Raw genomic sequence first — 12,975 nt, forward strand, 5'->3', positions numbered from 1 at the left:
GAGGCTCCAGCTCAAGCTTTGGGTTAAGGCTGGCAGGAGGACTGGAAGTCAGACCCAAACTGATCCAGCGGAACTGCGGTGGAAGGGGATGTGTCTGGCCATGAAACTGGAAATGGATCATTCTGGAGCGCTTGGCAAGGTCGGGGCATAGAATGCCGTCTGGCTTATGAAGAGCTGATAGGTCTGAGTGAGGTCAGTCCAATCTTCTCCCCGGCCAATTGAACATTGCAACCTTGAACTTCCTCTCCCTTCTCTGTTGTATGAGCCATGACCCTATTATCACCAATTCACACAAGTGACCCAGCAACTATCACTGGCAGAAATACTGTACAGTATTGGAGGATGAGTGTGGGAACCAACCCTAAAGCTACCCTACAATAGATGGAAATCTACAGTATTATAAAGACTTACAAAAAAATACTCCAACCAGCATTGATACAAATCAAGTGAAACAAGACTGCTATTTGTGAATCGACACTCACCCTTATTTTGGCTCGAGCTGCCTCCACCCCTCCTGGCTGCCCTGCGATGGACACCTGTTCACATGGAGAGATGACAATTGGCATGATATTAGCAAGTGAACGCCAACCCTGTCCACAAAAACATAATAACTGTCATCATTACATATTCAGTAGTAATCCTCTGAGCTAAAATGTTGAACACACTAAACCGAGTGAAAGTTTTTAAAACTTCCTCCCAAGCAAATCTTTAAAATACTAAACTGTAGCCAAATGTATCTTTGGGACTTGCCAAACTAATTTCCGTAGCTTATGTTTCTTGACTCAACCACAAAACCATTATGGTGAGAAATTAATGTGGAGATTTTAGCATTGACTTACACAACTAGGATGGAAAAAAAAACCCCCAGTCTCTACAATTACAGAAATTGCCTTTTCAACACATCCATCCCAGTTTGAGGGTCACAATTAAAATAATTGCAACAGAAATGAAAACGGAAAGATAATTGTTCTAATTAGACATCTTCCACATTCCTCTCTATCTCTTCTTTTCATCCATAACTGCTGTATTGTTGCTGAACGATTCACTCAATATAACTAATCTTTTGGGTGAATGAACCAAACTAATCTACTACCTAAAAAAAACTGTTAACAATTGAACTATCTACACAAATACTAGCAGACTGAGTATCGAGCTGTGGAATTGATTGGCTGAAAATATGGTTTACTCGTTGGACTGAAATACAAGCCATTATTAGCCAATTATTGAGCTCCTTGAGGAGGACTAGGACGGGCTCCGTTTGTCCTTGCGAATGGAATGTCTGGAGTGAGTGAATGTAACGGCTTTTCTCGTTCACTGGGCGGAGGAGGTGGTCTCTCACTCAGTGACTGTGTGTATCCCTGCAAACAAATTATTGGTTCACTACCTGAACGAGTTGATCTGAATGTTTGACTGCGTTTCAGTTCAGTGAGTGGGACTACACAGGTAACCTGACTCCGCCAGATGGGGCAGCAGAGAGTACACTCCTCCTGCTACCATCTGGGAACTCTCAGGCAGACTTGATGCCCGGCCACAAAACGGCCTGGCCAATCAGCAGCAGCTAGAAGCTAGAAGCTGCTGCTAGAAGCTGCTAGAAGCTAGCAGTGTACTCTCTGCTGCCCCATCTGGCGGAGTCAGGTTACTACACAGGCGCAGCTCCGGTCAAACACAGAAGGAATCATTTGAACAAATCTTTTTACTGAACTGATTCTAATTATTCAGTTCACTGAAAAGAACGACAATGCCCATCACTAGGAGCAAGCCATGCCTTGGCCCACCACAGACACAGGACTGAGGCCAACTTGAATCAGAGCTTCAACTCAAATTAAGCCCTGGTGTTTGGGACCAGCTGGTACAAAGAGACTAAACAAACGACAAGGTCCATCTGTTTCAGTCATAGACCGCCCCTTAATTTCACGCAAATTCAAGGCATTCCGTTTTGACACTTTGAATTGATGCTACTACACAATTATATGTATATCTTTTCACTTATTTGACCGGTTTCTATACTGTGATTCTTCACTGAAAAGTGAAGATATAATGCAGGTGTGAGTTACACAGAGCAGTTCAATTGACCTTATGCACACCGCTGCCATCTTGCCAGCAAGGAGCTAACTAGGTGCAACTTCCCATTGACAGTCCATTCATCCAAACAGAAAAGTCCTATCCGATTGTATTAAACAACGTCAAACTCACCAACATTGCAGCTGTACGGAAAGCTTTAATTATCCTCTTCCTATCGGCAAAGTGTTTGTTTCATAATGATCCACTGTAGACATGTTATGAACTACTGTGTCAAGAAATGACTTGCAGGTGATTTTTTTCCTAAGTGTTGGAGTTTGGAAGTGCTCGTTGAAGATCACCCAACGGCCTGTGTAGTTTGTGTACCACCTAGGGCATTAAGCAACTAGTCGACTAGTTTACTAGTCGACAAGTAAATCCACTAGTCGACCTTGTTGGTACTAGTTGACTAGTTGATAAGAGACTAGTTTTTTTTTCTCCCCGATTTTGTAGGCCTCAAGATCAGGTAGATTATAGTTATAGTCAACATGTACACAGTTTTTCAATGTACAAATATTTATTAAAAAAAAAAAAAGTTTTTTTATTTTATTTTTTTACATAATAGGTAGTTAAACAACTAGTCGACTAGTCGACTAGTAAACTAGGCAACTAGTAAAAATGACTAGAAGTGAATGCCCTAGACTAGCACCCGTTTTGAATTTGCACATAATGCAGGAGGCAGCAGGACGTTGCTTTAGTGAAAGCGAGCGCTTCCAAACTGACACTTGTGAAAATAATCATCTGCAAGGAACTTCTTTAAAATGTTTTTTTTGTGGCTTTCGCCTTTATTTTATATTTTTTACGACAGACAGTAGGCTGACAGGAAATGGGGAGAGAGATGGGGGGGATGACATGCATTAAAGGCCGTCGAGATCGGGAGTCGAACCCGCGGCACACTGCCAGACTGGATTACCAGCCAAGGTGCCTGGACCGCTGAGCCACGGCCCAGGCCTTGCAAGGAACTTCTTGACAGGAAGTAGCTCATAACATGTCTACGGTGGATTTTTATGAAACAAACACTTTGCAGATAGAAAGAGGATAATTCAAGCTTTCCGTACAGCTGCAATGTTGGTGAGCTTGACGTTGTTCAATACAATCAGACAGGACTTTTCTGTTTGGATGAATGGACTGTCAATGGGAAGTTGCACCTAGTTAGCACCTTGCTGGCAAGATGGCAGCGGTGTGCACTGTGCACACAGTAGACTACCCAGCATTCCTTGGTGTCTAATGGAGTGGTGCTCATTGAAACACTCACCTATACAGTAGGTTAATGGTAATTACTACAATCTGCACTTGCCCTCTGCAACCTGCCTGGTCCAGGTTATTGAGCCTGTGACAGCCAGCAGCATGCTGGTATATTTACTGGCCGAGGAGTGCACACATCGGACTCTCTCATTCCCCAGTGTTTTGACCAGGTGGACGTGGTTTTGAGGTTAGGTTGAGGCATTGTTTCTGTGAGGTTAGGGTTAAGGTTTGGTTTTGGCATAGTTTTTGTGAAGTTAAAGGTTAAGGGTTTAACCCATTTAGGCCTGACGTCGGAATTTATAAAATGTCTTCTAAATCCTAACAGTTTTATGTCAGGATTTGCGCCACATTTTCACTATTTTTTCAAAAATAGCAGACCTACAAGCTCGTAGCGCGCCACTCGGTGGCGTGCTATGAGCTTGTAGATCTGCTATTTTTCAATAGCTAAATTATAGCTTAAAATGTTTAAAACACCAAAAGGGGTTCCCGCCCAAAATGGTTTAAGCGCCACACCAACGGAAGAGGGAGTCTGGCGCACACATACAGTCATACACAGATCAATAATGGGGCTGGTCCACTTGACCTACATTATGAAGGGGCGTTATGCTTCAGTCAGTCAAGAAAACTCATCATGTTGAGTATGTTAGAAGGGGTTATAACAGTGAATTTCAACCTTTTGAATTGTAAGGACCGAGCGCAATGTGCTGCTAATGTGGTTCTGCTAATGTGGACCTACCGAAGTGTCATCACTTCTCAACGTACTGTACTGTATGTCTAACCTCATGTACAGTATATACTTTACCTCATGGTATCCTAGTTTCTCAGAGCCGCTACATTGCTCTCGTCACACTCTACTTGACTATTTACCTTGTCGTTTGTCGACTCTGGTTATTTCGCTCTTGTTGTAAGTCACTTTGATTATGAGCATCAGCTATAAATGCCTAAATTGTAACAGATTCCACACTGACCTGGTTGCTTTTCTCCGCCTGGTTGTTTCTGTTGGAGTCCGGGAAGTGGATGTGGCAGCCCGTCTCCTCCATCACCTTCTTGATGTTGTTTCCCCCTTTACCGATGACATGAGAGTGCTCCGTGTGGGACACATCCATCTTCAGAGTTACCCTGTTACTCTGCTGAGAGAGAGAGAGGAGATGATGATTAATAGAAGTTGTATAGCACAGTGGTTCTCAAAGTGGGGTCTGGGGGACTAATTCGTTAATATAGTGTCAAAATCAGTTTAACCCATTTTGACCTGAGATCAGATTCTAAAAATGTCTTCTATGTCAGTCGTCCTTCGATTTTTCAAAAATAGCAGACCTACAAGCTCGTAGCGCGCCACTCGGTGGCGCGCTATGAGCTTGTAGATCTGCTATTTTTCAATAGCTAAAGCATAACATAATGCTAACACCAAAAGGGGTTCCCGCCCAAAATGGGTTAACCACTTTAACCCCATATACATCAGCTATTTGAAAATAGCTGATCTACAAGTTCACAATGTGTCACGATGCAATGCGTTGTCAGCTTGTAGAACAGTTGCTTTCAAGAAATCTTGAAAGGAAGAAGAATTTTCTTTAGAATACTTTTTGAAACATCTTTTCTTCTTTTACTTTGACTTCTTTGACATGAATAGGTTGATTGTTGTGGTGGGGGACACTATAGTTTTGGGGGTTTTTTCTCTTTATTTTTGAATATAAAATTATGTACAGTAAGACATACAAACAAATAGTGCAAGAAAATAAAAATGTCATGGGACGTTTGGTACCAATAATTACAGGATTTGAAATACAATAGAGAGGATGCAACAAGAGATCTGGCCTGCTACCTAAATCTATCCATTTCCCCCATCTTTCTTTGCACAATATTGACAAATAGGCGAGTAGTAGTAGGACATTGTTAATCCGGACCTGGCTGCAAGTAGAATCTTAAACAGATAGGAATCATCTTGGCTTAGTCCATCCGGGATTTATGAAACCCAGAATGTTTGAGATAAGTGTTGCTACTTCCTCCCAGAAGGGTTGAATTATAGGACAGGACCAAAATACAGTACATGATCAACCATAGTATCTCGACATTCTCTTCAACAGTCCAGTTTGTTTGAACTACTGTTTGGGAGTATTAAATAAAGAAGCAAATCTGGGTTTTCCGTTGATTGTGTTTCCCATGTATTCAACCACACGTCATCACTTATATCATATATATATATATACACACAGAGTAAAAGTGGCCATGTCTTCCCGGCACCCCCAGAGCTCCTATTTTGAAGGAATCCTGGGGCTGATTGTGTTAATCTGGAGTTCCTTGACATGAAGAAATGTGGAAACCTTAGAGTATTTATGAATAGAGACGGCACCCGGAGGAAACCCTGAGGCGAAATGGACATAGTGGCCGAATTTGGTATTGCAGCGATGGGCCAAACTCATGAACGCGCTTTTCCATTGACTTTCATTGTGCACGATGACACGTGAACGCTGTTTCATACGTGAACGCCGCTGTTTCATACGTGAATGCGTGCAATGATAGTCAACGGCCAGCACGTTCATGAGTTTGGGGCAAATCCATCCCAGAATGCACGTGGATGGGAGGAGAAATCCGGTGCCGTCTCTATTCATATACTCTAAGGTGGAAACCACTGGTTTAAACAACATTAAGAAGCAAGCCCAAATAAGCAACTACTGTACAATTTAGAAACAAACCCTCAAAAAACCACAACCAGCAACTACCAATAACTTATTTACAAGCGACTTGACAGGAAAAACAAGCCAATAGGTTGCTTATAAAAAGCAGACATGGCAACACTGGCTGAAGGAAATGAAGCACACACAAACAAGGAGCCCCAGTACCTTTCCGCCGAGACAGGTGATACCAAGCTGTCCAGTAGTATTGCTGGCATTAAGTCAGGATCATAGGTTGGCCAGATGGAGGACACTATTGTTGCTAGTATTGTTGTGATATCAGCTCCAGAATGAGCTTTTTAACCAATTTAAACCTGGCATTCCTACTTTGGGCATGTCATTATAAGCCAAGATTCTCAAAAGAAAAAACAAACAAACAAATGCTATAAGCTCACAAATGTGCCATGTTGCAATGCATTTGTGAGCTTCTAGATCAGCTACTAGTTGTTCAACAATGAATGTTATAGGTGGGGAATTACCACTTGGTGGGCATTGTGAGTATTATGACCTCATCATTGGCAGTAGAGTCAATACTACACCATAACCATGAAATGCATCTTAAGTCATCAATCAATAAATGACAGGTGTGATGTTTTTACGAGCATACACACAAATAATGAAAAGCAGCTAGACGATACACATTTATCCAGGCAGCATCAGTCCTCTGCATGAGCCTCATAATAAACAGCACACAACCCATTTAAACTCTTTCAGATGCTTTCATTATGGACAAAAGAGAAGCAGATGAGTATCAAAAGCACAGTATTTACTATTGCTACATTTAAAAAAACAAAAAACAAAAAAGGGGGGAAAAAAGCCTTAATTAATTGCTTATATTGATTATTATTTGCCGGGAAATGAACATTAGGTCCATGACTAAAGCAACATGGAAAATCCTGTTGACAAAGCAGATCATGTGTGGCCCTCGTTTGTGGAGGAAAAGAGCGGCTATTTGAATGCATCGATGACTGACTGCCAACAGGGGGAGCAAGCATGCACTCTGCTGAGTATGTCATCTGTTGCTATGGAGACAGGCCCTGCAGCGTATCCATCTTCAGTTACTACTCTGCACCACATGCAGTGGTAGACACATTCATATTGACACACACACACACACACACATGCGCATGCACGCACGCACGCACGCACGCACGCACGCACGCACGCACGCACGCACGCACGCACGCACGCACGCACGCACGCACAGAATACAAGTGTGCATATAATATATTATCTTGGCGTTTGGCTCTGCTGCAATTTTCTCCCTGCTCGGCACAATTAAATTAAACACCATCATTAAACTTAAAGAGGAGGGAGATAGATATACAATAACAACCCCCCCATGGGGAACAGAAATATACTAACTGTATATATGTGTGTGTGTGTGTGTGTATCAGCTGACTGCCACATCAGCGAATGACATGTGGGTCTTGCAAACACTGTATATACACCCACATAGTAATGCAGCATATTAACCCCTCGAATACATTTATGTCCCTTGAGCATAGCATGAACCCGCTCGAGTATATCTGACTGGACTAAACTCCGCAAGCTAAGCTATTAATTTAATTAATTTGTGAAATTAATTAGATTAACATTTTGAACGCAACTAATCCATGCTTGGATGACTCGCCCCATACATCCCATAATCCCATCGACTCTATCGGCACCAGATTCTAGCCCTATCTGGATGGCAATAACCGTTATTGCCATAAAAGGCTGCTCAATTTACATAGGCAGAGGCTCAAATCACATACTGTAGCACGACGACGGGGTGAGATATATGTTACAAATGATTGTTTTGCTCATTCCCAATACAGAGGGACATTCTGTAACAATTCTTCTGTCTTTACATTTTCTTTGCACAAATTTTGAAAACTAGCTATTTTGGCTGTAAAAGTGTACCTTGAGATTTTGACCACGGGTCATCGCCATGCTGGCTTTTGGTGGCCATTTTTGTCAAAATAGATTTTTTTTGCCATGGACATACACATACAATACTATTTCCAGAAAAACGCATAAAAACCTAGGCCTGAATGACAATAAAAGAGTGTACAAATCTAGAGTTATGGGGGTCCCTGCAAATGAAACCACTAGTACTAGTTGGACTCCTAATATGCCATAGTGTCGTAGCAAATTAACATTCAGTAATTGGGTCTTATGACCAAAGGGCTATATCCCTTACCACTTCATCCTTAAACTTATTATTTCCCATTTTTTACTATTTTGAAAAACTTTCAAAATAGTTAAAATAGCCGATCTACAAGCTCACAAAGTGTTGATGTAGATCGGCTAGTTGAACTATTTTAAAATGTTTTTCAAAATAGTAAGGGGTGCCACAAAATATAGCTGCAAGTCTTTGCTACGGACACATTTTGTCTGTGTACGGACATATTGGTGACTCCTGATTTTGACTTGCCCAACAACTGGTAACTGGCAACGAGCATAAAGCTCAGACTGTACTTTATCTTTAGAGTGAGAATACTGTACCTTTGTGTCGAGGACAGACATGATTCTGTCTTTGGCTTCCCTCACGTTCTCCCGCTTGCCACACACCTTGATATGGGGGTCTGCAGGAGAGGAGAGGTAAAAAGGGGGACGAGGTTAAACAATGTCATATCATTTGAAGTGTGTGTGCACTGCATGAGAAAAAGTAAGATTAACCCATTTTGACCTGAGATCAGATTCTAAAAATGTCTTCTACATCCTGACAGTTTTCTGAAAAAGCTATGTTTCTATGTCAGTGGTTCTTTGATTTTTCAAAAATAGCAGACCTACAAGCTCGTAGCGCGCCACTCGGTGGCGCGCTATGAGCTTGTAGATCTGCTATTTTTCAATAGCTAAAGCATAACATGCTAACACCCAAAATGGGTTAAGTGAGAGACTGAGATTGTCAGACACAGCAGTACTCCTTGACTGAATCTGCCCGGTGAGCCACAAATTACATATTTTCAACTGAAAAAAAGATTTGATGCCACAAAGTATATGAAGTCAGGTTTACGGGAAAAGATGAAAGTCCTGTTTTGTCCGTTATACACCACTGAACACGTTGCTAAGTAGTATCACTCGCCAACAGGAATACAACACAGAACAGCTGTCTAATGTTGTCTAGTTAGTGCTGGGAAAACAGCACTGTTAATTCTTTGGCTTCTGACAAAACAAAGATGAGATCAATAGACATCACATCATCGTCACCTGTGACACTAACGGCTGGGCTGCCAATACAATATAGAAGGCTTACAATCAAGAGGCATTTTAAACTCACCCATTATCGCCACCACAATGTCTGCTTATTATAAGCAACATTGTGCTTTTTCTGTCTGTAAAGCTGCGGGTTGTGGGTTTTTTTGGGCTTGTTTGCAAAGTGTAGTTGCTTATTTGGGATTGTTTCCTACTGTCGTTTAAACCAGTGGTTCACGAACGTTTTCATGTCAAGGACCCCCCAAATATATTTGTCTACGACCCCCCCCCCCCCCCCAAAAAAAAGAAAATTCACGTTGTGAGCTGGTGGAACGGCTATTTTCAAATAGCTGATGCATTATATGAAACAAGCCTCATGCATTTAATCAAGGTTTCGTCATGTGTCCACTGTCCAGTGGTCGCCTATGAGGTTAAAGGCACAATGTCACTATATACTGGAGATTCGCTTACCGCCTGAACTTCCCTGAAGCACCCTGTCCTTCACCAAGGAGAGTCAGATCCTGACTGAGGCAGAATGAGTGAGTGTTTGTATTGCAGCATCACCTAGCTCAGGGGTTCTCAACGTTTTTGGCCGGGGACCCCCGGAAATGCTTTGGCAATGTCTCGGGACCCCCGCCCCGCCCCCTCCCGACCCCCAATATAAATTGACTGCTACAATAACCTTAAACCATTTTGGGCGGGAACCCCTTTTGGTGTTTTAAGCATTGTTATAATTTAGCTATTGAAAAATAGCAGATCTACAAGCTCATAGCGCGCCACCGAGTGGCGTGCTACGAGCTTCAAGCTTGTAGGTCTGCTATTTTTGAAGAATCGTGAAAATACATTTTGAAAATAATTTGGGGACCCCCTAAAATAATTTGGCGACCCCCCGAGGGGTCGCGACCCACGGGTTGAGAACCCCTGACCTAGCTGGTCTGCGCAGGTGTTGTCATATCACTTTGATTGAGCATGTAAATTGGTAGGGGTGTAACGATACCTTTTAGCAGTGATACAATACGTATCACGATACATGGTTGACGATACGATACATGGACGATATTGGTTCATTATGGCGATACAATACGTATCACGATACATGGTTGACGATACGATACATGGACGATATTGGTTCATTATGGCGATACAATACGATGTAATGATTTAAAATCAACATATTCATTATTAAGCAAAGAAATTAAATCTGTGTGAAACATGTGGATAGTGCATTGCAAAACGATACGAAGTCAATGATTTTGTAACCCATTTTTTCACCCAGTGTCAATTATCTAATGTAATCCTGGGCGCAACACTTCCTCTGACCAACCTGGGGGGGCAGCGGACTGACCTCATGCTTCCTTCTATGCATGAGGAGTCAACGTGACAGGGGGTAGTTTCCCTGGCCGGACGTAGCGCGTGGAAGGAACACGTTATTCCGACCAGATCCTTTCCGCTCCATCAGGCGCCCCGGCTGGCCAGGGGGAGGTAGTTCAGAGACCAGGATTACTGCATGTTTTTGTGAGGGTAACAACCCTCACAAAAATCTCTCCTATGAAACAAGCCTAGTGCTTTCTTGGGTTGTAAATCCTCTTGGCAGACCTTGCATTGAACTAGTACTTTCCAGTGCCTTTTTCTGAAAACTGTCAATAAAGTATTCAATCAAACACACCTGTAGAATAATTGATATTATTTTTGTAAATCTCTATGGGAAAAATGAATTGGAGAGTTTTCAGTGGGCCCAGACTCTATAGTCGGTTCTTTTGGGCTTGTTTTCATACTGTACATCTGGTTGCTTTATTTCTCTTGAAACATCTGGCAAAACTGCAGGGCACTGAGATGCACTTGAACACATATTGTGTGTCTTTATGGAGATGGAAGCAGATTTGACAGTTTAACATCCTGGCTGATAAGCCGATCTGACACTTTAACATCATGGCTGATAAGATTGCTGAGAGACTTGCCGTATTAAACACATCTAGGGACGACACAAGTTGTTCATCATATCAGTGTCGGCCGATATCAACCTTAACCCCTTTTGACCTGAGATCAGATTCTAAAAATGTCTTCTATATCCTGACAGTTTTCTGAAAAAGCTATGTTTCTGTCAGTGGTTCTTCGATTTTTCAAAAATAGCAGACCTACAAGCTCGTAGCGCGCCACTCGGTGGCGCGCTACGAGCTTGTAGATCTGCTATTTTTCAATAGCTAAAGCATAACATAATGCTAACACGAAAAGGGGTTCTCGCCCAAAATGGGTTAAATGCAATATCGGTAAGATCATCAGCGAAATATCCTGATTTGTAACAATTATTTTATAATAAAGTTTGAATGTGAAGCTGAAAAGGCTTTTTGTAATAATTGAAGGCTGAGAATTCAATCTTCTGGGGAAGCTTTTAACAGGGTGGAAAACAAGTTGGGAAAATGATAAGCAAAGAAAATGTTACTAATTAATACGATAAATCAGGTAATACGAATGCACCGTTTTGTGAACACAGAGTCACAGTTTCTGTGCAGAAACTTGTATTACGATATGGATTCGGTATCCATTGCTGCAGTTTCTGGCCATACTAAGTGCTGCTACTGACATACAGTATGACTTCAAACAACAGCACATGACAGTCTCAGCATCTGCTAGCATTAGCATCACATCCGACGATGTCTTCATACTACCTGCAGTATAATTCCTACACTGCCTTCTCCAGACCTTAACCCATTTTGGGCGGGAACCCCTTTTGGTGTTAGCATTATGTTATGCTTTAGCTATTGAAAAATAGCAGATCTACAAGCTCATAGCGCGCCACCGAGTGGCGCGCTACGAGCTTGTAGGTCTGCTATTTTTGAACAATCGTGAAAATATGGCACAAATCTTTGACTATATATTCTTTCAGAGCCAACGTTTTTAACTCAAATCTTTGCTTCCGAGGGGTTCCTGGCTGGAACAACATATTTTCAGATGGGGGTCGGCGGCCAATTACAGATAATCTTTGGGGGTCCTTTTGAGCACATATTGAGCACCACAGATACAGAAACATGAGGTTTTTCAGAAAAAAATGACATTTTAAAAAGACATTTTTTAAATTTCGACATCAGACCAGGGTTAAGGAACCACAAACAAAGGTCCACTGACCTCCTGGGGTCCTAGAAATGTGACGTTTTTCAACATTTCTTGTATGTGCTGCTGCACTAAGCCAGATTTCTGCACCTGTTAAAACACACGCAGCATTGGTCTCTCTCTATATACAAACAGATCAGTTCAGAATACTTTCTGTGGGTTATCATAATCATGCCCTTGGCGCCGATACTGGCCTATAGTGCAGAATTTCCACATCAATAAAATAACCGAACTGAATTATGATCTTGACCCCTTGTGACAGCAACCAATCAATGAAGTTTCAAATTGACATGTGTGCATGGGATAGCCACAGTAGTATTTACAGTGACATTTCCCAGTCCACTCCATTGCAAAGGCAGTTTACCTGCAAATGTTTGAATTAAGACAGTACTTTTGTTGTTGGTTGCTGGTACTCATGAGTCACACATGAGTCACACACAAACATAGTCACACACAAACATAGTCACACACAAACATAGTCACAGGTCACAGAGTCAAAGGTCACAGACATTGCTGTTCCTTGGAGTGGTTGCACCACTCAAAAAAAATACTATCATATACTGTCATACTATTAGTCTTTTCTTTAGATGAAATGTACTACATTTCACTAGTTCACTTTCACAGCCTAACAAGTGGCAACATCACTTGCGGAATAAGAATTGCCTGGATAGCTCTGGACCGAGACGAATTCCAGTTTGAATCAGAGAGAGAGAGG

At 41.9% G+C, this 12,975-nt stretch overlaps 1 protein-coding gene across 2 annotated transcripts in view; it reads right to left on the reverse strand.

Moving 5' to 3' along the window:
* bicc1a (BicC family RNA binding protein 1a) overlaps window positions 1-12,975 on the reverse strand; it is a 107,896-nt gene that overhangs the window by 39,728 nt on the left and 55,193 nt on the right. For both annotated transcript variants that reach the window (XM_079511701.1, XM_079511700.1), the window contains exons 4-6: window positions 8,463-8,542; window positions 4,272-4,430; window positions 483-536 (exon numbers count right to left, since the gene is read on the reverse strand). In XM_079511701.1, coding sequence (XP_079367827.1) covers window positions 483-536; window positions 4,272-4,430; window positions 8,463-8,542 — 293 coding nt within the window. The remainder of the gene's footprint in view (window positions 1-482; window positions 537-4,271; window positions 4,431-8,462; window positions 8,543-12,975) is intronic.

This window comes from Electrona antarctica, assembly GCF_951216825.1.
Source record: "Electrona antarctica genome assembly, chromosome: 10".
In the NCBI taxonomy this organism is placed as follows: Eukaryota; Metazoa; Chordata; class Actinopteri; order Myctophiformes; family Myctophidae; genus Electrona; species Electrona antarctica.